The sequence below is a fragment of the Eubalaena glacialis genome, chromosome 3 (assembly GCF_028564815.1).
Source record: "Eubalaena glacialis isolate mEubGla1 chromosome 3, mEubGla1.1.hap2.+ XY, whole genome shotgun sequence".
In the NCBI taxonomy this organism is placed as follows: Eukaryota; Metazoa; Chordata; class Mammalia; order Artiodactyla; family Balaenidae; genus Eubalaena; species Eubalaena glacialis.
Genome location: NC_083718.1, coordinates 116,762,002 through 116,788,962, shown reverse-complemented (window position 1 = coordinate 116,788,962; position 26,961 = coordinate 116,762,002). Strand labels below are relative to the sequence as shown.

The window sequence follows — 26,961 nt, the reverse complement described above, 5'->3', positions numbered from 1 at the left end:
AGGGTGAGGTTTGGGCAGTGGGCGGGGTCAATGCTCAGGACCCAAAGGGCTAGAAAAGGCCCTGGGGGCTGTGGGGGGTGGGGCTTAGGCTCAAGGAACAGAAGGGGCCCAGGTGTGCCCCCCACCCCTGGCCTCAGAGGTCAGGGGACCTCACCTGGGAGCCCAGCAGGCTTCCTGGGCTCAAGTGGGCAGGACAAACGCCCTCCTCTCCTCTCCTGCTCCTCCGGTCTGGGGTCTGGGAGGGCCCCTCCCGCTTGTCTCTCCTGATCCCCCCATCCTCCCTCCTGTGTCCCCAAGGACCCACACACCCTGGAGGGGCCCTGGAGGGCAGGTGATCGGCGTGGGAGTTCAGCAGGCTCCCAGAACCTGAGTGGACGGGCCAATTGCCCTCACTCCTCTCCCGCTCCTCCCAGAGGGCACCTCCCGCCTTCCTTTCCTTTTCTTCCCTCGGCCTCCTTCCTATGTCCCCAAGGACCCAGGCAACCTGGAGGGGGCTTTGAGGGCAGGGGATCGGCCTGGGAGCTCAGCAGGCTCCCTGGGCCCCAGTTGGCGGGGCAATCGCCCTCCGCCCCTCACCCACTCCTCCCAGGGTGTCCCTCCCGCCTGCCTCTCCTAATCTCCCTGGCCTCCTTTCTATGCCCCCAGGACCCACGTTGCCTGTATGGGGCTTTGGGGGTGGGGGAACTGGCCTGCCTCTCCTGATCTCCCTGGCCTCTGGGGGGCCAATCTTGTCTGGCCTCCACTTCTTCTCTCCCCTTGGTCCCCCTACATCCTACCGGTTCACTCTGGGGTTCCTCCCATCTCCTTGGGGGTCAGAGTCCCCCACCAGCGACTGGCAGGCACCCTAGTTGTGGGGAGACGCTAACTCTGTGTCTTCCCACAATGCCATCTTGACTCCTCCCCCCTTTTCTGTATATTTTTAAATTGCTTTCTTAGTGGTTACTCTAATGGTTACAGTTAACAACCTAAATTTATCACAGTAGCCTACAAAAGCTCTGCTCCTATACAGCTGTGCCTCCCCACCATTATATTTTTGTTGACATAGATTATGTCTTTATACATTGTGTGCCCTTTATATTATATTATTATATATTAGATTATAATCATTGTTGTATGCATTTGTTTTTTAAGTCATATAGGAAACAAAGTTATAAATTGAAAATATAGTAATACTGACCTTTTAATTTACCTATATAGTTAGTTTTACTGGTGTTATTTTTTCTGTGATTTCAAGTTACTGTCTAGTGTCCTGTCATTTCAATCTGGATGACTTGTTTTAGCATTTCTTCTAGGAAGGTCTGCTAGTAATAAGCTCCCTTAACTTTTGCTTATTTGGGAATCGCTTATTTTCTTCATTTTTGAGGGTTAGTTTTGCATATATAGAATTCTTCGTTGACAAGCTTTTTTCTTTCAGCATTCTAAAAATGTCCTCCCATTCCCTCCTGGCCTTTATGCTATCTGATGAAGAATCAACTTTTAAACTTATTGAGGATTCTTTCTAAGTGATGAGTTGCTTCTCTCTTGCTGCTGTCAATATTCCCTTTTGTCTTTGGTTTTCACAATTTGATTATAACACACCTCAGAATGGTAATTTCTTTTGAGTTTATTTTACTTGGATTCTTTGAGCTTCTTGATGTGCAGATTCATGTCATTCATCAAATTTGGGAAGTTTTCTGCCATTTCTTCACATATTCTTTCTGCCGTTTTCTCTCTTCTCTCCTTCTGGGATCCCCATAATGTGTATTTTTGTAGTCTTTGTGGTATCCCAGAAATCGCCTAGTCTCTGGTTTTTTTGTTTATTTGTTTGTGTAGAACAAATGTTTATTGATGTACAGACATTTTGGGGGGCTCAGAGACACAGATGTAAACACAGAAACAAGCATCAGCTTTCATGAATATCAGATATTATGAAGCAGAGACAAGCAGCAGAACTCAGGGAGTCCTCCCACCAGCAACCTCCCACCAGCAACCTCCCATGAGCCTGTTCATAAACATGAACACCAAGATCTCTCCAAAAACCTGGCTTTAGTAGAGCTCAAAGAGAAGTTCTCACAAAGTCTCTTAACATAATTAAGCCAGGTGTCAAATTGATTAGGTCGATTGCAAACCATTTTTAAGTCTGTTGAGTTTTACCTCCTGTTTGCTTTGCTTTGTCTTGTTTTTAATTAGTAGCATACACATTTAGCTTTATGTCTTACTGATCAACTTACTCTTTTATCATTATAAATATTTCCTTTTATCTCTGAAAATAGATTTACAGTTTACTTTGTCTGATATTAGTAGAGCCATACTATCCTTTGTATGCCTAAGGTAACCTAATGAAGTTTTCCATCCTTTTATTTTCAACCTGTTTGTTCTTTTCTACTTAAAGTGATATATTTTATGTACATCATATAGATGTCTCTTTTTATCTAACCTGAAAATCTAATTGAAGTTGTTAGTCTTATATTTTTTAACAGCTTTATTTGTATACATAAACTGCACATATCTGATATGTACAATTTGATAACTTTTGTCATATCAACCCTCAAAAGTTTCCATGTACCCTTTATAAACTGTCCTTTTAATATTATTCTTGATATGTATTTAACTCTACAATCTTGATGTTTGAATTGCATTTACTCTTTTTTCTCTGTTCATCATTTCCTGGCCTTTGTAGTTGTTTTTGAAGCAAACAGTTCCATTATTCCTTTTCATGTCCCATAACAGTGTTTTAATTATGCCTGTGCGTATGTGTGTGTGGTGTGTTTATTGTTTACTTTAGAGATTCAGGTATGCATATTGAACTTATTACAGTCTGTGATCATAATGTACTCTCTTACTTCCAAATCAGTTTAAAAATTTTATGGAGAAATATTTGCAAATTCTTCCACTTCGCCCTGTTTATCCTCATTGTAATATATTTTACTTCTACCTGTGCCTTAATCTGCAGCTGACCCTTGAACAACACTGGGGTTAGGAGCACCGACCTTCTGTGCAGTCACAAATCTGTATATAACTTCACAGTCAGCCCTCCATGTCTGTGAACTCAACCAGCTGTGGATCATACAGTACTGTAGTTATGTGTCTAGTGAAAAATAATTCACGTATAAGTGGACCTGCACAGTTCAAACCCATGTTGTTCAAGGTTCCACTGTACATCTTCTAGTGTTGTTTTTACTTTAAAGAGCTAAGAACTTTAAGGATATACATGATCCATGGTTAATTGAATCTGTGAGTGTGTGGAGAACCTACTGTTAAGCTACATGTGGATTTTCAACTGCGAGAAGGGTCAGTGCCCCTAACCCCCACATTGTTCAAGGGTCAACTGTAATTTACTTTGTTACAAAGTATTTTTTCAAAAAACAAAACAAAACATTGTTCTTTATATCTAATGGCTCATTTATCCTTACTGTTGTTCTTCACTTATTCTTGTTGTACTTGAGATTTCCTGTTAGAATTTTCCTTTAGCCCATAGCCATTTCTTTTAGCGTTTATTGTAGTGAAGATGTGGTAGAGTCTAATTTTTCCACTTTTTTCTTGTTTATTTCATGTTCATTTTTAAAGAATATTGTCGGTAGAAAACCTCTATAGGTGTTTTTTTCCTTTCAGCTCTTTAAAAATGTGATTTCATTGTCTTCTAGCTTTCCTCTTTCTATTGGGTTGGCCAAAAGTTTTGTTTGTTTTTTTCCATAAGATCGCTCTAGTAGCACTTAGTTGTCTTTAACTTCATTTGAAACAATTTTGTTAGATTGTATGTGCAGCTGTTATATCAGCGTGCATTTTAAAAAAGACTTATCAAAATTGGTGAATTTTTGTATAGCTATTTTAATATTGAAGATGGAAGAAGAAAGCAACATTTTCGGCATATTATGCTTTATTATTTCAAGAAAGGTTAAAACGGAACTGAAACGCCAGTGCAGTATATGGAGAAGGCGCTGTGACTGATGAAACATGTCAAAAGTGGTCTGCAAAGTTTCATGCTGGAGATTTCTCACTGGACAATGCTCCGTGGTCGGGTAGACCAGTTGAAGTTGATAGCGATCAAATCGAGACATTAATTGAGAAGAATCAACGTTATACCACACGGGAGATACCCGACATACTCAAAATAACCAAATCAAGTGTTGACAATCATTTGCACCAGCTTGGTTATGTGAATCGCTTTGATGTTTGGGTTCCACATAAGTTAAATGAAAAAAACCTTCTTGACCGTATTTCTGCCTGCGATTCTCTACTTAAACGTAATGAAAGTGTTCTGTGTTTATAACAAATTGTGATGGGCAATGAACAGTGGATATGTACAATAATGTGCAACAGAAGAGATCGTGGGGCAAGCAAAATGAACCACCACCAACCACACCAAAGGCTGGTCTTCATCCAAAGAAGGTGATGTTGTATATATGGTATGATTAGAAGGGAGTTCTCTATTATGAGCTCCTTCCAGAAAACCAAACGATTAATTCCAGCAAGTACTGCTCCAGTTAGACCAACTGAAAGCAGCACTTGATGAAAAGCATCCAGAATTAGTCAACAGAAAACCCCATAATCTTCCATCAGGATAACGCAAGACCGCATGTTTCTTTGATGACCAGGCAGAAACTGTTACAGCTTGGCTGGGAAGTTCTGATTCATCTGACATATTCACCAGACGGTGCACCTTCATATTTCCATTTATTTAGGTCTTCACAAAATTCTCTTAATGGAAAAAATTTCAATTCCCTGGAAGACTGTAAAAGGTACCTGGAACAGTTCTTTGCTCAAAAAGATAAAACATTTTGGGAAGATGGAATTATGAAGTTCCCTGAAAAATGGCAGAAGGTAGTGGAACAAAAGGGTGAACATGTTGTTCAATAAAGTTCTTGGTGAAAGTGTGAAATGTGTCTTTTATTTTTATTTAAGAACCGGAGGCACTTTTTGGCCAACCCAATATTATGAGAAGTCAGCTGTAGTTCCTATCAATGTTTCCCTTCATGTAATGTCCCTCATTCCCCAATTATTGAAGTAACATAGAATTACATTGAATTTTCTTCATTTTTTTTTCTTTCTGTTCCTAAGACTGGATACTTCAGTTCAGCTATCTTTAAGTTTTCTTATTCTTCTGGATGCTCAAATCTGCTGTTGAACATCTCTAGTAAACTTTTAAAATTCCAGTTAGTGTACTTTTCAGTTCCAGGATTTCTATTTGGTTCTTATTTATAAATTCTGTGTCTTTATTAATATTCCCTATTTGTTGAAATACCATTCTCTCTTTTTCCTTTTGGTTTCTTTTAGGTCTTAGACCACATGTAAGCTTTGACCATATGTAAGACAGTGGGTATAGAGTCTTTGTTTAGTAAATCCAATATCATCCTCAGGGATAGTTTCTGTGAATTTCTGCTTTGCTTGTGATTTGGCCATACTCTCTTATTTCTGTGCTTGCCTCATAATTTTTTATTGAAAGCTGGATATGGTGAATATTATAATGTGTAACTGGAAGATACTCCCCTTTTCTATAATTTCTTATTGCTGTTTGAAACAGGGTGTAGTTGTTTAGTGACTTTATTTGCTAAAGACTGTATTTTTTGTCATGTGTGGTCACTGAAGTCTCCATTAAGTTAGTGGTCAACTAGTGTTTTGACACTTTTTTTTTTTTCTTTAATTGGAGTATAATTGCTTTACAATGTTGTGTTAGTTTCTGCTGTAAAACAAAGTGAATCAGCTATATGTATACATATATCCTCTCCCTCTTGGACCTCCCTTCCCCCCTTCCCCCCATCCCACCGATCTAGGTCATCACAGAGCACTGAACTGAGCTTCCTGTGCTATACTGCAGGTCCCCACTAGCTATCTATTTTACACATGGTAGTGTATTTATGTCAGACCTCGTCTCCCAATTCATCCCACCTTCCCCTTCTCCCTCTGTGTCCACATGTCCATTCTCTATGTCTGCATCTCTATTTCTGCCTTGCAAATACGTTCATATGTACCATTTTTCTAGGTTCCACATATATGCATTAATATACAATATTTGTTTTTCTCTTTCTGACTGACTTCACTCTGTATGACAGACTCTGGGTCCATCCACATCTCTACAAATGACCCAATTTGGTTTCTTTTTATGGCTGAGTAATATTCCATTGTATATATGTACCACATCTTTATCCATTCATCTGTCAATGGGCATTTAGGTTGTTTCTGTGTCCTGGCTATTGTAAATAGTGCTGCAATGAACATTGGGGTACATGTGTCTTTCTGAATTGTGGTTTTCTCAGGGTATATGCCCAGTAGTGAGATTGCTGGGTCATATGGTAGTTCTATTTTTAGTTTTTTAAGGAACCTCCATACTGTTCTCCATAGTGGCTGTATCAACTTACATTCCCGCCAATAATGCAAGAGGGTTCCCTTTTCTCCGCACCCTCTCCAGCATTTATTGTTTGTAGATTTTTTGATGATGGCCATTCTGACCAATGTGAGGTGATACCTTATGGTAGTTTTGACTTGCATTTCTCTAATAATTAGTGATGTTGAGCATCTATCTATTCATGTGCCTCTTGGCCATCTGTATGTCTTCCTTGGTGAAATGTCTATTTAGCTCTTCTGCCCATTTTTTAATTGGATTGTTTGTTTTTTTGATATTGAGCTCCATTAGCTGTTTGTATATTTTGGAGATTAATCCTTTGTCAGTTGCTTCATTAGCAAATATTTTCTCCCATTCTGAGGGTTGTCTTTTCATCTTGTTTATGGTTTCCTTTGCTGTGCAAAAGCTTTTAAGTTTAATTAGGTCCCATTTGTTTATTTTTATTTTTATTTTCATTACTCTAGGAGGTGGGTCAAAAAAGATCTTGCTGTGATTTGAGTGTTTCAAACACTTCAAAACACTTCAAAGAGTGTTTTTCCTATGTTTTCCTCTAAGAGTTTTATAGTCTCCAGCCTTACATTTAGGCCTTTAATCCATTTTGAGTCTATTTTTGTGTTTGGTGTTAGATAGTGTTCTAATTTCATTCTTTTACATGTAGCTGTCCAGTTTCCCCAACACCACTTATTGAAGAGACTGTCTTTTCTCCATTGTATATTCTTGCCTCCTTTGTCATAGATTAGGTGACCATAGGTGTGTGGGTTTATCTCTGGATTTTCTATCCTGTACCATTGATCTATATTTCTGTTTTTGTGCCAGTACCATACTGTCTTGATTACTATACTTGTAGCATAGGCTGAAGTCAGGGAGCCTGATTCCTCCAGCTCCGTTTTTCTTTCTCAAGATTGCTTTGGCTATTCGGGGTCTTTTGTGTTTCCATACAAATTGTAAAATTGTTTGTTCTAGTTCTGGGGAAAATTCCCTTGGTCATTTGATAGAGATTGCATTGAATCTGTAGATTGCTCTGGGTAGTGTAATAATTTTCACAATTTTGATTCTTCCAATCCAAAAACATGGTATATCTCTCCATCTATTTGTATCATATTTAATTTCTTTCATCAGTGTTTTATAGTTTTCCGAGTACAGGTCTTTTGCCTCCTTAGGTAGGTTTATTCCTAGGTATTTTATTATTTTTTTGTTGTGATGGTAAATGGGATTGTTTCCTTAATTTCTCTTTCTGATCTTTCATTGTTAACGTATAGGAATGCAAGAGATTTCTTGCCTTAATTTTGTATCCTGCAGCTTTACCAAATTCATGGATTAGCTCTAGTTTTCTGGTGGCATCTTTAGGATTTTCTATGTATAGTATCATGTCATCTGCGAACGGTGACAGTTTTACTTCTTTTCCAATATGTATTCCTTTTATTTCTTTTTCTTCTCTGATTGCTGTGGCTAGGACTTCCAAATGCCTGCAAGCAGAAAGAAAATTTGCCATGTTTGCAGCTGAATTCTGTGTTTGTGTGCCAAGGCATACCTTTAACATTCACCCAGGCGTTTTATAACTCTGCCTTTGCTTGCACAGAGCTTGAAGATCTGCCAGATGCGCGAGCTTAGGGCCTTTTCAGATCTCTTCTGAGGATGTCTCCTTTTGCATCTAGCCTTCTAGTTTTCCAGTAACATGTGGAAGCATTGCAAAGCTCTTATTCCTTAAAAGAGTTTACTCCCTAGCTTTTCCCCAAGATTCTAGGATGTCTATTAAACAATATAGACAACTGATATCCTTTGCTCCCGGCTTCAGTGGTTTGTTCACTTGCCTTTAAATGCCCTCCACTTAGCTATTTCTCTGTTCTGGGAGATTTCTTAGGTGAAAAAAAGGTAAACCCTTTCTGTTAATCCTTCAGGGAGCCTTCAGAGAGGTCAAAGCAGGCATCCACAGTTCTTTGAGTATGAAGTCTTCTCTGCTCCCTCTGGCACCGGGAACCTGTACCAGGAATGCAGCCTGCTATCTTCAGGACTATCACCAAACCATTGGGGGTGGTGGGGGGAGGAGGGATGAAGCAAAGATAAATTAAAATGCCGGAAAGCTCTCCTACGAAGTATTCATTGCATTTTTTGATCAAGCATTTGCTTGGTTGCAGTAAACCTTTGTTTCCCAGATTTTTGTTAAAGTTGATTATAAGTAGTTTCCCGGTTTTATTTGTTTGTTTGTTTGTTTTCCTGTGTTTCTGTGGAGAAACTGCCTTTGGACTTTGCAACTCTACCATTTTCTTACCATTACCTACAAAGGTTTTTATGGCCCATGTGAATGTGGCATATTTTTGATACACAGGCCTCCCTCTTCTCCAGGAATCCTTAAATTATCTTATCAATATGAATGTCAGAGAGGGCTTTACCTTAAAAACAATGTCATTAAATATTTTGAGGATATGAAAGTGTTCTTCAGAATTGCGTAGCATACTATCACATTCTAGTACCTTTGGGTATCATTAATCAGCTTTATATTATGGCAGACTTCTACATTAAACCTTGAAGGAGAAATTTACAGTTGAACAATGCTGTTGCCACTATTAAGATCAGTTTAAATCTGCAGTTACCAAACTGAGTTCCTAAATCTGAGGTACCCTGGGATGCCAAAATGAATTCACGAGGGTACAACAGGATATTTTAAGTTTTTGAGGGAAACACAGTATTACTTCACTTCCTACCATCACCATTAATCTACTAGCTTCAAGGTAGTTGGAGTTTCAGCATTAGGTTGAACTACATGCCTTCTGATTATGTCATATATTGATGAAGCTGGGTGTTCCTGGTTTTTCCTTTACTGCTATAATGATAAATACTATGGGAAAATCAATATGGAATAGAAGATAAGGGTGGCACTTCCAAATCTAATCCCAAAGTTTGATAAGTTATACAGTGCCCAATAGATACACACATCTCATTAGGAAGTGATCATGGTTATTTAAGAATGAAACAAGATTACTTTTTTCTTTCAAACTACGTGTATTATTTTTCAAATAGTTATTAATTAATTTGTTACAATATCTTATGAAACAGAACTGTTAGGTACATTGTTCAGACTAGAAGCACAATGAAAAAATTGAGACATTAGGGTATCATGAAACGAGAAAGCTTGGGAACCTCTGTTCTAAATTCTCCATTGTATTTTAAATATTTAAAGCATTTATCTTATGAGGTATCACCTCACACTCGTCGGAATGGCCATCATCAAAAAATCTATAAACAGTTAATGCTGGAGAGGGTCTGGAGAAAAAGGAACCCTCCTACATTGTTGGTGGGAATGTAAACTGGTACAGCCACTATGGAGAACAGCATGGAGGTTCCTTAAAAAACTGAAAATAGAGCTACCATATGATCTAGCAATCCCACTGCTGGGCATATATCTGGAGAAAACCATAATTCAAAAGATACGTGCACCGCTATATTCATTGCAGCACTATTTACAATAGCCAGGACATGGAAGGAACCTAAATGACCATCAACAGAGGAATGGTTAAAGAAGATGTGGTACATATGTACAGTGGAATATTACTCAGCCATAAAAAATAATGAAGTAATGCCATTTGCAGTGACATGGATGGACCTAGAGATTGTCATATTGAGTGAAGTAAATCAGACAGAGAAAGACAAATACCATGATATTGCTTATATGAGGAATCTAAAAAAAGGGTACAAATGAACTTATCTACCAAACAGAAATAGAGTTACAGATGTAGAAAACAAACTTATGGTTACTGGGGGAAAGGGGGAGTAGGGATAAATTGGCAGATTGGGACTGACATATACACACTACTATATATAAAATAGATAACTAATAAGGACCTACTGTATAGCACAGGGAACTCTACTCGGTACTGTATAATGGCCTATATGGGAAAAGAATCTAAAAAAGAGTGGATGTATGTATATGTATAACTGATTCATTTTGTTGTACACCTGAAACTAACACAACATTTTAAATCAACTGTATTCCAATTAAAAAAATAAGTAAATAAAATAAAGCATTTATCTTTCCAGCCACATCTTCTATAACTCCTACCATGAATCTTCTACCACAATTAATCTGGTTAGTGCAGAGTGCCTATTTAATGTCTTTGACTTATTATCCATCTTCTTACTGTTTTGTTTTTTTTTTTCAATCAAAACTGGGATATAGACCTATGAAGACCTTGTCATCTACCTACATGTAATCTTAACCCCTATCACAAGATACGTTATACACTCAGTAGGTATTTGGTAAATGTCATTTGATAATAAGGCAGGGACTGTACATCTAAGTTTCACCATCTTATGGCTCAAGGCTGAACATATTTTTAATATTCAAGAGTTTCAGAATGATCCATTGGTTAAAATATGGTTGTTAAACAGTATTTTTAGAAAAGTAATAAAGCCACATTTTGGAAAATCAGCTGATATGGCTGGAAATTATTTTCCTTTTCTATTCTGGTTGGTTGCTCTTCCCAACTCTTTAACCTCTTTTTAGTTCTCTCTTTCCCTGTTCTTCATTCCCTTAATGAACTTTACTCATAGTGATGTAAATCACCAGTCTAAAAGGAAGTATCTTATAATTCTTAAGATATTTTGGTGTTTTAAAAAATTACTTTATCTACTGGACCTTAAACTAAATATGGAGTTAACTAGGAAGAGAAATAGTAGTGATATTAATTAATAAAGGATTAGACATGATAAAGGATTAGCATAGATAAGTAGTAGGAGTATTTGCTGTCCTGAGTTTTTACTGTATGCTATTATTTGTGGTTTATCTCATTTATGCTCTGGTTTCTTTTGTGGTTGTATGATTATAATACTAAAATTTGCAAATTACTTTGATATAAAGTATAATTTAATTTTTAGTCCAAATTTTGAGACATTTACTAGTTTTTATAAAAGAAGATTCCTCAGAATTAAAGAAAAGTTAATTGTACCAAGATGAAATACTGAATTAGTAAAATTGATATAAAACAGTTTTTCCAGAAAGTTAAAAGAAACAAAAAAGTATTTACTTGTTCTAATGGAATTTTAGCTATTGCTTATGAATACAAACATTTACTTCTTGGATTTGCTTGTTTTTAAAATTTCATATTATGGGTTATAAAAGTAAAAAATGTAATTTTAAGCCACTTCTTATATGGTTATATGCAATAGCAATTGTGTCACCTCATAAAAGAAAGAAACTTCTAGATACTTAATAAAGATCTTAAATCCCTCCAGGTTTTATTCTAAATGAAAGCAGGTGTTGAACATTGTCATCTCCTAATACATTGAAATTACTAAAATATTTAATAAGCTACCAGGGTTTGAAGTAGTAGCCAGATGTTTACAGTTTTCCCAGGGTGACTTTTACATCTGAGCATTTACAGTGGAAATGAACTAAGTTTGCTACCTTAACAACAACAAAAAAGCAAATAAAACACACAGACACAAGTTGTTTCTTTTGAACCAGAATTGAAATAATTTCCATTATACTTAATCTGCCTTAATACTTTACAGTAAGATAAGATTTCCATAGCCTAACCAAACATAAGATTGAAGTTTCCCCTCATGCTTAGAATCTTTATTGGGACATAATTTATATACTATAGTGTATAAATTTTCACCGATTTTAAGTATAGTTTAAAATTTTTAGGAAATACACACCACCATTATCAATATCCAGTTTTTGGAACAGTTTTATTGCACATATTTAAAGTGTATAATTTGACAAGTTTTGTCATCTATTTAAAGTCTTGAAACCATCACCACAGTCAAGATGATTATATCCATCATCCCCAAAAGTATCCTCATGTGCCTCTATGTAATCTCTGTTTCTTGCTCTTCTCATGCTTTCCTTCCCCACACCTGTCCCCAGGCAATCACTGGCCTGTTTCTGTCACTAGATATTAGTTTTCACTTTGTAGAATTTTATATAAATTGAATCATACAGTGCATACTCTTTTTTTTGTTGGGGGTGGGAATCTGGCCATTTCACTCTGAATAATTCTTTTGATATTTGTCTATGTTGCATGTATCAGTAGTTCTTTTCTGTTTATTATTGGTAGTATTCAATTGTGTGAATATACCATAACTTGTTTATCCATTCACCTGTGATTGATACTTGGGTTGTTTCCATTTTGTACTTTTTTCAAATAATAGCTGCTAATAAGATCCCTGTATAGTTTTTGTGTAAACATAGATTTCACTTCACTGGGATAAATACCTAGGAATTATGTGGATGGATCACATGGTAATTTGCTGATAATGGGTTCTTTATCCATTTTTATATTTGAAAAAGCTTCATTTTTGAAATAAATTTTCAGTAGGCTTAGAATTTTAAGTTCATGGTTTGTTTCCTCAGTACTTTAAAGATATTGCTTCTCTGTCTTGCTTTCAGTGTTTCTAATGAGAAATCTGCTGCTGTCCTAATCTTATATGTACATGTCATTTTTTCTGGCTGCTTTTAATACTTTCTCTTATCATTTGTTTTGAGAAATTTGATTATGTTATGCTTTGGTATAATTTACTTATTTTTCTTTTGCTCGGTGTTCATTGAACTTCTTGGATACTTCTTGGGTTTATAGTTTTCACTACATTAGGCAACTTTTCAGTCATTATTTTTTCAAATATATTTTCTGTTCCCTATCCTCTTTGCTTTTCATCAGGGACTTCAAGTACACATGTATTAGGACACTAGAAGTTAAACTCACAGCTCACATATATGCCGGTTTTTTGTTGTTGTTTTTGCCATCCAAGTCTTTACTTTCTGTCTTCTATTTTTGATCATTTCTATTGCTCTAGCTTCAAGTTCACTAGCCTCTACTTTTGCAATGTGTAATGTGCCACCAATCCCATCCAGTTTTTTGGGTTTTTTTAAAAATCTCAATGTTAATTTCATCTCTAGAAATTTGTTTTGTGTTTTTCTGATTTCTTCAGTGTCCCTATTCAACTTTTTGAACAGATGGAATATATTTATAATAACTGTGTGAATGTGTGCTACTCCTAACATTTATACCAGTTTTGTATTGGTTTTCATTTGATTTTATTTTTTTAATGGGTCCCACTTTTCTGTGTCTTTGCTTCCCTGGTGTGATAGGCAGAATATTAAGAATGACCCCCAGAATCCCTCCCCCATGAATATGATGGGGTATCACTTCTGTGATAATATTACATTATATGGCAAAGGAGATTTTTGCATATGTAATTAAGGTTACTCATCAGTTGACTTTGAGTTATCGTAAAGGACAGTTATCTGGGTTGGTTTAATATAATCACGTGAGCCCCTTAAAAGTAGAAAATTTTCTCTGGCCAGTGGCAGAAGGGGAAGTCATATATGAATCATAAAAAGGATTTTATGTGCCATTGCTGGCATAGAGATGGGGGGGTCACATGACGAGGGATGCAGGTCAGCTCTAGAACTTGAAAACAGCCCCTGGCTGTCAGCCAGCAAGGAAATAGGATCCCTATTCTTACAGCTGCAGGAAACTAGATTCTGCCAATACCCTGAATGAGCTTAGAAGCAGGTTCTTCTTTAGAACTTCCAGATAAGAGCCTAGCCTGGCAGACACAATGATTTCAGCCTTATGAGATCTTTGACAGAGAGTGCAGACCAGCCCACTCAAACTCTGGCCTACAAAACCGTTAGATAACAAATGGGTGTTGTTTTAAGCCACTATGTTTGTGATAGTTGGTAATGCAGCAATAGAAAACAAATATACCTGGTAATCTCTGATTAAATGCCAGACATTTGGAATTTTAGCTTGTTAGGTGCTGGGTATTTTTGTATTCCTACAAATATTACAGATATTTTTGAGCTTTGTTCTGTGTCATAGTTAGGTTACTTGGAAACAGTTTGATCTTTTGGGTAATGCTTTTAAGATTTGTTATGTGGGACTAGAGCATCATTTAGTCTAAGGGTAATTATTCTCTACTCCTGGGGCAAGACTGAATACTTGGTCTGGAGAACCTTCTGCACATCTCAGGGATTCTGTCTCTGGACAGCTGTATTTTTTCCTTTACTCTGCCTGTGAAATCTAGCCACCTCAGTCAGTTCAGTCTCAATACTCTCAGTTCTGTCTCCTTAACTCAGGTAGTCCACTTGGCTCCACCTGAGTTCTCCCTCCCTGTGCTGTGTCCTAGATGTTCTCAAGGCAGTAAGCAATCTTAGGACTCTTCTCTCAGGGATCACTGTTCTTCATTGCCTGATGTCCCTTTTCTTTAACACTGTTTTTTTCATATTTTTTGTCTGATTTTTTTTTTTTTTTTGGTTGAGTTGAGATTAAATACAGACTTTTTTACTTTGTTGAAAGAGTCCTTTGGTTACTTTTAAATAATTAAAAACTTTAAATAAAATTAAGTTTTAATTATTTAAGTTTAATGGGACAGCTTTTACCAGGAAATACTCTTCCTAAAGTGCTATACTATGGGCAGTATCTAAAATTTTAATACTGAAGCACCATTTTAAATTTTAGTACACTAAGTCTAGCCCAAATGATGACAAAGCCGTATCTCCAGATGGCTAAGCTCACAGTTCCTCATTTCCATTTGAACACTTTTAGTATGTATTTGCCTAAGGAAATTACAATTACTTTATGCTTAGATAATTATAGCCCATAATTATTTGACTAACTAAACTATTAAAGTGAAAAGATAATGTTATTTTACATCTCAAATAGAACAGAAATCCATCTACTTATGCCAAAAAAAACCCCCTATAGTCCTTTTCTGTGTTAACTATATAGGTATTAAACACAACTGTTATTTCCGTTGTCAGATTTCCTTGTTTCTAATTTCTTTATGTTTATTTTAGTAGGCATATTATTTAGTTTTATGTTTCCCCTCCCACATGTTTTATCCACATAATTCTGTAATTTTTCCATGGAATTATAGAAATGAGTATTCAGATACACAAGAAGTTTATGTAACTAGTTTTGTTCTATGCCCGACAAATAGCTTTTGGCTGGTGCTGTTCTTTCTATACATTTTTTTATAGTTGTTTTAATTAATTAAGAGTTTTTAATAGGTTTCTCTAAATAGAGCAGTAAAGATGATAGTTACCTCGAAGATGCTCTGGAAGAAGAGATTTTGTTATTTTAGCAGATATTTTTCCCCCCTATTTCTGAATAGGTAACAACAACATAATTTTATATGTTGAGTATTGATGTTTTCTTATTTGATATTTGTTCATGCTACAGGTACTTTGGAAGTTCGTCTGATGGGCTGTCAAGATATCCTAGAGAATGTCCCCGGACGGTCAAAAGCAGCATCGGTTGCACTACCTGGTTGGAGTCCAAGTGAAACCAGATCATCTTTCATGAGCAGAACGAGTAAAAGTAAAAGTGGAAGTAGTCGAAATCTCCTAAAAACCGATGACTTATCCAGTTCAGTAATCAGACTTTTTTAACAATCATATAACAAATTAAAGGGCCTATACAAAGGGCTGAGCAGTGGGGACAGAGAAGAGTGAGAAGAGTCAGAGTTGGACAACAAACTTTAGAATTATGATTTCCATAATTTAAATTTAAAATATCAAAAGCTATAATGACAAGAAAATTTAAAAGGCTACAAAATTTACCCTGCTGAAAATATGTTAGAAAACTGAATGACATATAACATTAATTCTTTTGGAATAATGAAATATTGAACATCACTCTTTATGTCAAACTCTTTGTGTCACATCTTGATTCTTTTCATGGTATAATGACACCTCTAAACTAACGTTGAAATTTTGATAGCTAACCACTGAACTAAACATGTTTAACTAGGACTGTGTCCCAGAAGTAAACTGAAATGGGGCAGTGGGTAAAGGTGGTAAAGTAAAATGGGAGAGGTTTATGAAGTACTTTGGAGACACTCTAAAGTAATCATAAACTATGATGTAATTATACAACTGGTGGGAAAGGCATGTGATAATTCAACCTAGTACAGTATGTCTGTGCTTTCCTGTATATAGAGAGAGACTTTAGGAAAAATGTGAAAATAAAAATTGTTTAAGGTAACAACATTAATAAATAGCAAATGTAGAGGGAGAAAAACTGGATGACTGATATTGATATGTAAATACACACGTGACAAACAATTACTGGTCACTTGTTAGTCCTTTCAGTTACATTTTAATATAAACGAAATAGCGATTACTATTTGTGTTTTTGTGAAACGCAAAGGATAACTTGGGAGGGTCTAGTGGGAGTGTATATATAAAACTAGCCATTTAAGATTCAAAAGCTTCAGTAGTGAGTAAGAAAAACTTATTTTCAAAGGATCGTAAGACTTTTGTTGATATTGAACAGTGGCATTTCTATTTTAAAGGTTTTAAAATATTTAAGCAAGTTTTAAATTGTAATTACAGATGATGTCTGTGCAGTTTTGAAGCTAGATAATACTGTGGTTGGTCAAACTAGCTGGAAACCCATTTCCAATCAGTCGTGGGACCAGAAGTTTACACTGGAACTAGACAGGGTAAGATGAGAAACTTTTTACTTGAATTTTCATTATATTTATAATTCATTTTTAATGTAAATTTTATGTTTTAGAAGACTTTGGTAAGTTTTATTCTTAACAGCATATAAGAAGGACCTAGGTGTTTTTGACATTTCTCATCTGATGAGGTATACATAAATCTACCTTATCGGACTGCTGCAGGAGTTTTCATTTGTGCAGTGATTTGAAAATGTATACTTTGTACTACCCTGAAAGATCAGCAATCAGGTGACATCTAATATTGAAATTTTTTTTTTTATTTTAATATTGTGCTCTCTGACCACTAAGGTGATTCTTCTGACTCACCACTTGTTGGTTATATTATCAAAGCTGGATTTGAAGTGAGCTATTGTGCTCAGACAACCATTCCTCCATGTATCTCAGTGGCTTTCATGAATAGTGTGAGTGGCTAGAATGCAATCTGTAGCTGTAGAACCCAGCAGAAGTTAACTTGGTCCACAGTAGATTTAAATCCACGATGATAACTTTATTATTTAGTTTCTAATCTATCCGTTGGGGTGTGGGAAGAAAATATTAAAACTTAATCATAATTTTATCTAAAAAATAAGAAAGATATTAAGCTTCTTGTCATTTAGTATTCAGATTGATGGTACATATGTCATTTTAAAAATTACATATTTGGGGGTGGCGTGGGGGTGGTGGTGTGATGAATTGGGAGATTGGGATTGATATGTATACACCAATATGTATAAAATGGATGACTAATAAGAACCTGCTGTATAAAAACTAAAATAAAATAAAATTCAAATATAAAAAAATAAAATAAAATAAAAATTACATATATTAGTGAGAGCAGATTTATAGTGCTTAATGATGATGTGAGGTGGCAATTACTGCTCTGGCCTCTACTTTTAAAATATTTTTTCCAGTTTATTTTTTTCTGTCTCACAGCCAGTATCTTAATCAGGCCCTCATCATTGCTTTTCTTGGTTCAGATATACTGTGTCTGACACTTAAATATTAAATGTACTTGAACAAAATGCTTAACTTTTTATGTATACCAGTTTCCTTATCTTTAATACTATCTACCTCACTGAAATGTGTGAGGATTAAATCCATGTAAAAATCTTAGGCTAGTGGTAAGAACTCAATTAATGTTGGCTATTTTTACTAAAGTAATTTACTAACTAATCTCCATGTGTCTGAGAACCAGACTCATCTTCAAAGAATAATACTTTCATCTAGGCATTCATTCTCTAGTTTCGGATCATTCATTTAATTCATTAAAAATTATGAAATTATTTGTTCATTTATTCATTGATGCATACTGTATTCCAGGCACTTCCAGGTGATAGATTAGCAACAAACAATATAAACAAGATCTCTCAAGATTTCCTCAAGGAACTTATACCTCAGTGGCTTCTCAGTATATGTCTGATTATTTGCAGACTTTTTACCATTACGTCTGAAACTGTGTATGATTTCAGTTAAAAAGATATTGAGGACATTGAATACTAGGCTAAGGTGTTTATACTTGTTGGTAGTGGGGATGAGAGAGACATAATAGAAAAATTGATCTTGGGGTATGTATGAAGAATGAATTTGAGAGAATAGAGACTAAAGGCATATAAATTGGCAGGAGGTTACTCCAGTGCTGCAACTGTAAGGTGAAGAGAACTTGAAGTAAAATGTGGCAGTAGGAATAGAAAAAAAGAGATATATGTAGGAATTGCTGTAATGGAACTCTTAGGCTTAATAGTCAGTGATTTTCTGTTCTATGTCAAGCACCATTCTAGATGCTGGTTATGATTGACCAAAATAGTCAAAGTCCCTATATTTATTGACCTTATATTCTAATGAGGGAAGACAAATAGTTAACAAGTTTTTTTTTTTTTAAATCTTCAAGTGCAATGAAGGAAGTAAATAAGGTATTTTAAAGAAGGGGGTGGGGGCTATTTTAGGTAGAGGACATAATTAGGGAAAGTCTCTTTGAGGAGGCTACGTTTGACTTGAAACCCGATGGGGGTAAAGTTGCCAGACTTAAAAAGATCCAGGTAGAGTGTTCCCAGCAAAGGAGAAAAAACATACAACGCCTTGGGGTAGGAGAAAACGTGATGTGTTGTAAGAATAAAAATCATGAACAGAGATCAGTGTAAAGAAGTAAAATAGCAGATGTAGGTGGGTGTCAGATTACTAGGGTCTTTATAATCAATAAGTTAGAAGATAGTTGAAGGGCTTTTAATAGGGGATTTTTCATCATCTGATTTAGATGATCAAATAGAAATAATATAAATATAGAAGCTAATAAAAGAGTTAGCAGCCCATAATGGGAAAGAGTTTATAAAGAAAGAAAAAAAAGGTCTAACAATCAAATCTTAAGTAGTATTCCAAGTATAGGAGGAGAAGGAAGGTTTGCCAAAGAGAAATAGAAAAATCTGGGTTGGATCAGATCATACCCTAGATCGGATCTTAACCTTATAAAAGCTTATCCAGTGAAGAGTTGCTGGAATGGTGAGATGATGAAAATCCTGTTACATATGGAACAGTTGAAGGAAAATGGGATTTAAAATCTATTAAAGAAGAGACTTAACAAAGATTTGGTAACTGTCTTTAAAGTTAAAAGGAGGAACATGTAAAACAAGAATTAAACTAGTGATAGCAATGATACTTCCATTTGTGTGTGTTGACTCTGATGGATTGGTAGTAACTTTCTGGAACTCACTGTCAAGGTTTACTGGATGGGTCCTTGTTTATGCTGATCAAGTAGCAGTGTTTGCCAAATGTTTGGAAAAGGGGCAGGTGGTAAGCTGTAGTACATGTTCCTTCCATCCTTGGATTGACTGTATACTTTGTGGGTGTGGAAGACAAAGCAGAAGTCAATGATGGCAGATTTCATTTCAGTACAAAGAATAGTACTGTTAAAAAAATGAACTGAGCTGCTGTAGTAAGTTCTCGCTCAGTAAAGTTTTTTTTTTTTAACTTTTTATTTTATATTGGGGTATAGTTGATTAACAAAGTTGTGTTAGTTTCAAGTGTACAACAAAGTGATTCAGTTACACATACACATGTGTGTATTCTTTTTCAAATTCTTTTCCCAATTAGGTTGTTACAGAATATTGAGCAGAGTTCCCTGTGCTATACAGTAGGTCCTTGATGGTTATCCATTTTAAATATAGCAGTGTGTACATGTCAATCCCAAACTCCCTAACTATTCCTCCCTCCCACCCTGCCCCCCTGGTAACCATAAATTAGTTCTCTAAGTCTGTGAGTCTGTTTCTGTTTGTACATAAGTTCATTTGTATCTTTTTTTTTTTAGATTCCACATATAAGCAATGTCATACAATATTTCTCTTTCTCTGTCTGACTTACTTCACTCACTATGACAGTCTCTAGGTCCATCCATGTTGCTGCAAATGGCATTATTTCATTCTTTTTAATGGCTGAGTAATATTCCATTGTATATATGTACCACATATTCTTTATCCATTCCTCTGTTGATGGACATTTAGGTTGTTTCCATGTCTTAGCTATTGTAAACAGTGCTGCAGTGAACATTGGGGTGCATGTATCCTTTCGGACCATGTTTTTCTCCGGGTAATGCCCAGGAGTGGGATTGCAGGATCATATGGTAGCTCTATTTTTAGTTTCTTAAGGTGCTCTCAATAAAGTTGAATGAGCAACTTATATAAGAGAGATTTAAGGGAATTGTTGTATCAGAAAAAGATTACACTTCCAAGATTTTTTTCAAGTCTGATATTTTCTCTTTGTCAACTCTGATTTTTTTTCAGCTCTGATATTTGCTGGAACTAGCATTGTTACATGCTGTAAATTAGCTGTTTAATTAAATAGTTAGACCAATATAATTCAGTCAAGCCCACCAGAGAGGGAAATGCAGTTGAGGTTGTTAGTGTATATGGATATCGTTATATACATGTCTTGTTATATTTGCATCTTCCTTCTATACTGTGAATACATGTAAATATTTATGACTCTAAAATGTTTCAGTTTCCATTCATTCTTAAATTAATAGGTTTGCTATAGCATTGGTCTTGAAGCCAGACAAACTGGATTCATTTACTTATTAGATATTTGATGGTAGACAAGATACATAACCTTACTACTGGGCATTTATTTCACAGTCTCTAAAATGGGGGTAAAATATAATCCTTACAGGACTGTTAAGAAGAAATGCTTTGTGTTGCCGGGGACATTTAGCTACTCAATGACTTTAGTTCTTTCTTTAGCCCTAGGCTGTGACGTGTGGCTATGAATTTGAGTATAATGGAAGAGCATGTTAAGTAATGGGAAATTAACTGGTTGAATGTCGTTTTCTTTCATTTCAGAGCCTATTTAAAGTAATTATAGGATTTTAATGAGTGTTATGATCAAAATGAAATTTAAGACATTTATTGTTAAAGGGAAAATGGCTGGTTAGAAAATTTCTCTTGTAGCCAGGTTATTGTGTTAGAGTTTTGTATTTAAAATAGAACTTAAAAGTAGTTAAGTGTCTTGCCATCATTTTATAATTAAGGAAACTGAGAACCAGAGTGATTACATATTGATAAATTTCAGAGCTGGTACTAGACCTCGAGTGTCCTTCAAAATGCTCTTTCCTCTGTGGTGATTTGTATGAGATAGAAAGTTAGTGGCAAAAAGGAGGAAACAGCAGAAGACCATGAAAGCCTGGTAAAGAGAAAATAATTTAATATTACCCAAGCTATAAGCTTAGAAAACTAGAAAGACTGATAACTGTTGATTGGTTGTTTTTACTTGCACTTTTAATCCTCACCTAAAATTGTTTTTCTTCTTCATGGCATCAGACTTTCTTCCCACTTTGGAGTAATCCTCCCTTAAAAACGTTGAAGACACTGCATAGCTAAGTAAAGCTATTCTCCCTGAGGCCAGTTAGACCTTCTGGGTTCCTGATATGCATGTTATGTATCCCTAATTGGATTATAAGCTCCTCTTTGGAGGCCACATTCCTTATTGTGATAAATCCTTCTGTTTACACAGTACATTTTACTTTTACATTTTTTGTGCTTTTTTAGTCTTTTACTTTATTCCTTATATTTATAGAATATTTATTTATAGAAAATGTTTATAGAAACATTTATAGAAAATATTATTTTAAACTGACATGTTCATGCTCAGCATTTTGCCTCAAATGTCAAGTTTCTTTCCTATGACATTCTGGAACTGAGTTGTCTATACTGTTTCTATCCTTTCCAAAATACAAAAATTCATAGGTCTTTTTATTTATTTATTTATTTTTTATTTTTGGTCACGCCACGTGGCTTGTGGGGTCTCAGTTCCCCAACGAGGGGCTGAACCCGGGCCATGGCAGTGAAAGCCCAGAATCCTAACCACTGGGCCACCAGGGAACACCCAGATAGGTCTTTTTTGAGTTTTGAGATACTATAGAAATTATCTAGATCTAGAATGATCTAGAAAAGTTCAGTTATGTTCCTGGGAGCTCAGGGCTCTGCAGAATTATTTCAGATGGCAACACAGACCCTTTTTTTTTTTTCTTTTTGTTTTGAGATTCTGGGTAAGATGTCATTTGGATTTTGCCGCTTTAAAAAAAAAAAGTTTTGAAAATTGCTGGTGTAATCCAGCCCCCTCATTTTACAGATTAATAAGGATATTATTATGGCCTAGGGGTTAAATAACTAGCCTAAGCTATAATCTAGGATTCTGAAGTGTCCTGTCAGTTCTGTGTTCTTTCTGTTATCAGGTTACCCTTTTTATATTTTCCTATAAAAATTGGTCTTTCTTAATGTTTATTATAAACACAGTAGCTATGTAATTTCACATTTTTTCTGAATTCCCTCAGCCCTCCTGCTGTAAAAGTTTAATCCTCCCATGAGAGATTGAAATAAAAAGCAAGACCCTTTATATCTAACCTTTTCCCATTCACATTTCCTTTTGATTAACTTTGCTAATGTAATAGAGAACCACCTTTATCAATATTAGAAACAGGATGAACTGAAACTTAGAAAAATTTTAGCAGGAGCCAGTTCTGTTAAGAGCAGAGTACTAGAGAATGTTCACTGATCAATGGAAAAGGAAGAAGAGAACATCTAAGGTAGTGAGAGCCAGTAAAAATGTAATAGGGTTAATAGATTAGAAGTAACAGTAGCATTGAAGGACCAGTGGATGTTGAGGGACTAGAAAGAGTGAGCTAGTAGAATGTTAGGAGGTGATGGTCAGAGAGAAGGATTCAAACAGCTGAGATTGTGGAAAGATTGTAGATATTGGTAGGAGTGAGAGGCTAAGGTATCCAAGAACTCAAGGGTTTCTTATTATTTATTGGTTTCACATTTTCAGAAATTGCCTATACATACTACTCTTAAACCATCCACACTCCTATCCTCATTCTTCCAAATAATTAGGTTAAATCAGTAACTTAGTGTTTATATTATTATGACTATGTAAATACTGTTTACAGATGAACCATGCTCCATACCATGATTACATTCTCTTTTTAGTACCAAGACCCCCTTTGGGCAAATAATTGCCCTTTTTTTTAATTGCTTATTTTGTTTTGCTTTGCTTAGTTTTCTATACACCTATCCTTTATCACCAGGATCTCCAGAAGGACTCTAGAATAACTCTATGTAGGCAGTTGTATCAGCAAACTGTCAGTCATCCTTGGACCCACTCTACTCCCCAGCAACATCCTTTCTGGAGCTTTACATCTTTCTGCTCCAATTTAAATGACTGCTATATAGCTTTTATCTTGAGACTCTCTTTCACCATAATCCTATTGGATCACCTGAGTCTTGAATTTCTCTTTCAGCTTTCTTGTTTTACGTCCTCATTTTGGTGGATCATATCCCACATTTACATGCTGAGAAAAGAGTGAATGAAAGTTTTAGAGATCTTGCATATCTGAAATATCTTTATTCTGCTGTCATGCTTGGAGTCTAGAATTCTAGGTTGGAGATTATTTTCATTAAGAATTTTAAGGAATTGTAGTTCTAGTATTGTAGTTGAGATTGCTTATGTGTCTTTGATTTCTAATCTTTGATTTTGATTTGCTTTTTCTTTTTTAAAGATTTTAAGATTCTTATCTTTTTTCCCCTGGGATTCTGTGATTTCACAATGGTGTACCTTAGGTGTAGGTGGTTTTCACTCTTTGTGATAGGTACTGTGTGGCACCTTCAGTTTTGAAAGCTCATTCTTCAGATTTGAGAAATCGCATTTATTTGATAATTTCCTCTTCATTTTCAGTGTCTCTTTTGCTAGTTGAACCTTTTAGATTGATCCTCTGATTTTCTTATCTTTTATCTATTGTCTGTCAGTGTGTCTTTTTGTTCTGCTTTCTGGGAAAGTTTGATACTTTTATTTGCCAAGACTTGATTGACAAACTTATATCTGATATTATATTTTTAATTTCTAAAAGCTTATTCTTTTAAATATCTTGTTTTCCTCTCATGGGGATAATATCCTCTCTTACATTTTAGAGGATATCAATTTTACATTTTCTTCTCCCTGAATTGTCTTTATTTCTCCTGAGATCCATTTCATAATCTCTGTTTATCGTATTGCAGATTTGGTGAAATGTGTGGCCATCCTTGGCTGTCTTAAAATGAGCCATTAAGAAAAAGATTGGAAGTTTTACATGTGGGGCTCTTCCTTACCCAAGTTCTGAACTAGTTAAAAGAAAGAAAGGTGTGACTAATGGAAAGTAAAATGTCATTATGAGCTGATATTTGAAAGTGTGGTTGGGTGTGCAACAATAATGGGGCTATATTCAGTCCCTTAGATCATTGTGGGCTCCAGCCCATATAAAATTTAAGGCATAGCAGAGAAAAACAAATTGTATACTTCCATTTAACAGCCCGGCTCTCAAGGAAAAAAGGAAGAAATGGACTGGATTATTCATGTCCAGTTTCTCTCCCAGTCTTTTATCAGATAACTCACTCCAGGAGATGAATAAGAGGGTTAAGGTAGAGACCCAGATATTTAGGAGAAAAATGAAAATTATTCCTCATAGAAACCATGATAATGAGCAAGATGCTTTCCTCCCTATAAAAGGATAAAAATGCATGCAAACATCTAAATGGGGTGTGAAACATCTTAATATAGAACAAGCCATAGAATAGGAATACAAAGAAATTTTAATTTCTTCCATGTGTGAGCTAACATTCAGCATATTATTGTTGTTTTTGGCCGTACCACGCGGCTTGCCGGATTTTAGTTCTCTGACCAGGGATTGAACCCAGGCCACTGCAGTGAAAATGCCAAGTCCTAACAACTGGACTGCCAGGGAATTCCCACGTTCGGCGTATTTGTTTAATCTGAGATGCTATTTTTTTGTTTGTTTGTTTGTTTTAATATTAGAGTATAGTTGATTTACAGTGTGTGTTAGTTTCAGGTGTACAGCAAACTGAATCAGTTATACATATACATATATCCATTCTTTTTTAGATTCTTTTCCCATATAGGCCATTACAGAGTATTGAGTAGAGTTCCCTGTGCTGTACTGTCCTTATTGATCATCTATTTTATATATAGTATTGCTTATATGTCAATCCCAATCTCCCAATTTATCCCACCCCCCTCCTTACCCCCTGGTAAGCCCCTGGTAAACAAATAAGTTTGTTTTCTACATCTGTAGTTCTATTTCTATTATGTAGATAAGTTCATTTGTACCCTTTTTTTAGATTCCACATATAAGCGATATCATATGATATTTGTCTTTGTCTGACCTACTTCACTCAGTATGACAATCTCTAGGTCCAGTCCATGTCGCTGCAAATGGAATTATTTCATACTTTTGTATGGCTGAGTAATATTCCATTGTATATATGTACCGCATCTTCTTTATCCATTCCTCCATGATGGACATTTAGGTTCCTTCCATGTCCTGGCTATTGTAAATAGTGCTGTAATGAGCACTGGGGTGCATGTATATTTTCAAATCATGATTTTCTCCAGATATATGCCCAGGAGTGGGATTGTTGGATCATATGGTAGCTATATTTTTAGTTTTTTAAGGAACCTTCATACTGTTCTCCATAATGGCTGTACCAGTTTACATTCCCACCAACAGTGTAGGAGGGTTCCCTTTTCTACACACCCTCTCCAGCATTAATTGTTTGTAGATTTTTTGATGATGGCCATTCTGACCAGTGTGAGGTGGTACCTCATTGCAGTTTTGATTTGCATTTCTCTGATAATTAGTGATGTTGAGCATCTCTCCATGTGCTTTTTAGCCATCTGTATGTCTTCTTTGGAGAAATGTCTATTTAGGTCTTCCACCCATTTTTTGATTGGGTTGTTTCTTTTTTTGATATTGAGCTGCGTGAGCCATTTGTATATTTTGGAGATTAATTCTTTGTCGGTTGCTTTGTTGGCAAATATTTTCTCACATTCTGAGGGTTGTCTTTTAGTTGTGTTTATGGTTTCCTTTGCTGTACAAAAGCTTTCAAGTTTAATTAGGCCCCATTTGTCTATTTTTGTTTTTATTTTCATTACTCTAGGAGGTGAATAGAAAAAAATCTTGCTGCGATAAAAGAGTGTTCTGCCTATGTTTTCCTCTAAGAGTTTTATAGTATCTGACTTTACATTCAGAATGGTCTTTAATCCATTTTGAGTTTATTTTTCTGTATGGTGTAGGTAGTGTTCTAATTTCATTCTTTGACATGTAGCTGTCCAGTTTTCCCAGCACCACTTATTGAAGAGACAGTCTTTCCTGCATTGTATATTCTTGCCTTCTTTGTCATAGATTAGGTGACCATAGGTGTGTGGGTTTATCTCTGGACTTTCTGTCCTGTTCCATTGATCTGTATTTCTGTTTTTGTGCCAGGACCATACTGTCCTGATTACTGTAGCTTTGTAGTATAGTCTGAAGTCAGGGAGCCTGATTCTTCCAGCTCCGTTTTTCTTTCTCAAGATTGCCTTGGCTATTCGGGGTCTTTTGTGCTTCCATACAAATTGTAAAATTTTTTGTTCTAATTCTGTGAAAAATGCCATTAGTAATTTGATACGGATTGCACTGAATCTGTAGATTGCTTTGGGTAGTATAGTCATTTTCACAATGTTGATTCCTCCAATCCAAGAACATGGTATATCTCTCCATCTGTTTGTGTCATCTTTGATTTCTTTCATCAGTATCTTATAGTTTTCTGAGTACAGGTTTTTTACCTCCTTACGTAAGTTTATTCCTAGGTATTTTATTCTTGAGATGCTGTTTTTTAAGTTAC

General features: G+C 35.7%; 1 protein-coding gene across 2 annotated transcripts in view; it reads left to right on the top strand.

The window, feature by feature from the left end:
* PKN2 (protein kinase N2) overlaps positions 1-26,961 on the top strand; it is a 134,585-nt gene that overhangs the window by 71,089 nt on the left and 36,535 nt on the right. For both annotated transcript variants that reach the window (XM_061183929.1, XM_061183928.1), the window contains exons 7-8: positions 15,505-15,690; positions 16,659-16,768. In XM_061183929.1, the coding sequence (XP_061039912.1) occupies positions 15,505-15,690; positions 16,659-16,768 (296 nt within the window). The remainder of the gene's footprint in view (positions 1-15,504; positions 15,691-16,658; positions 16,769-26,961) is intronic.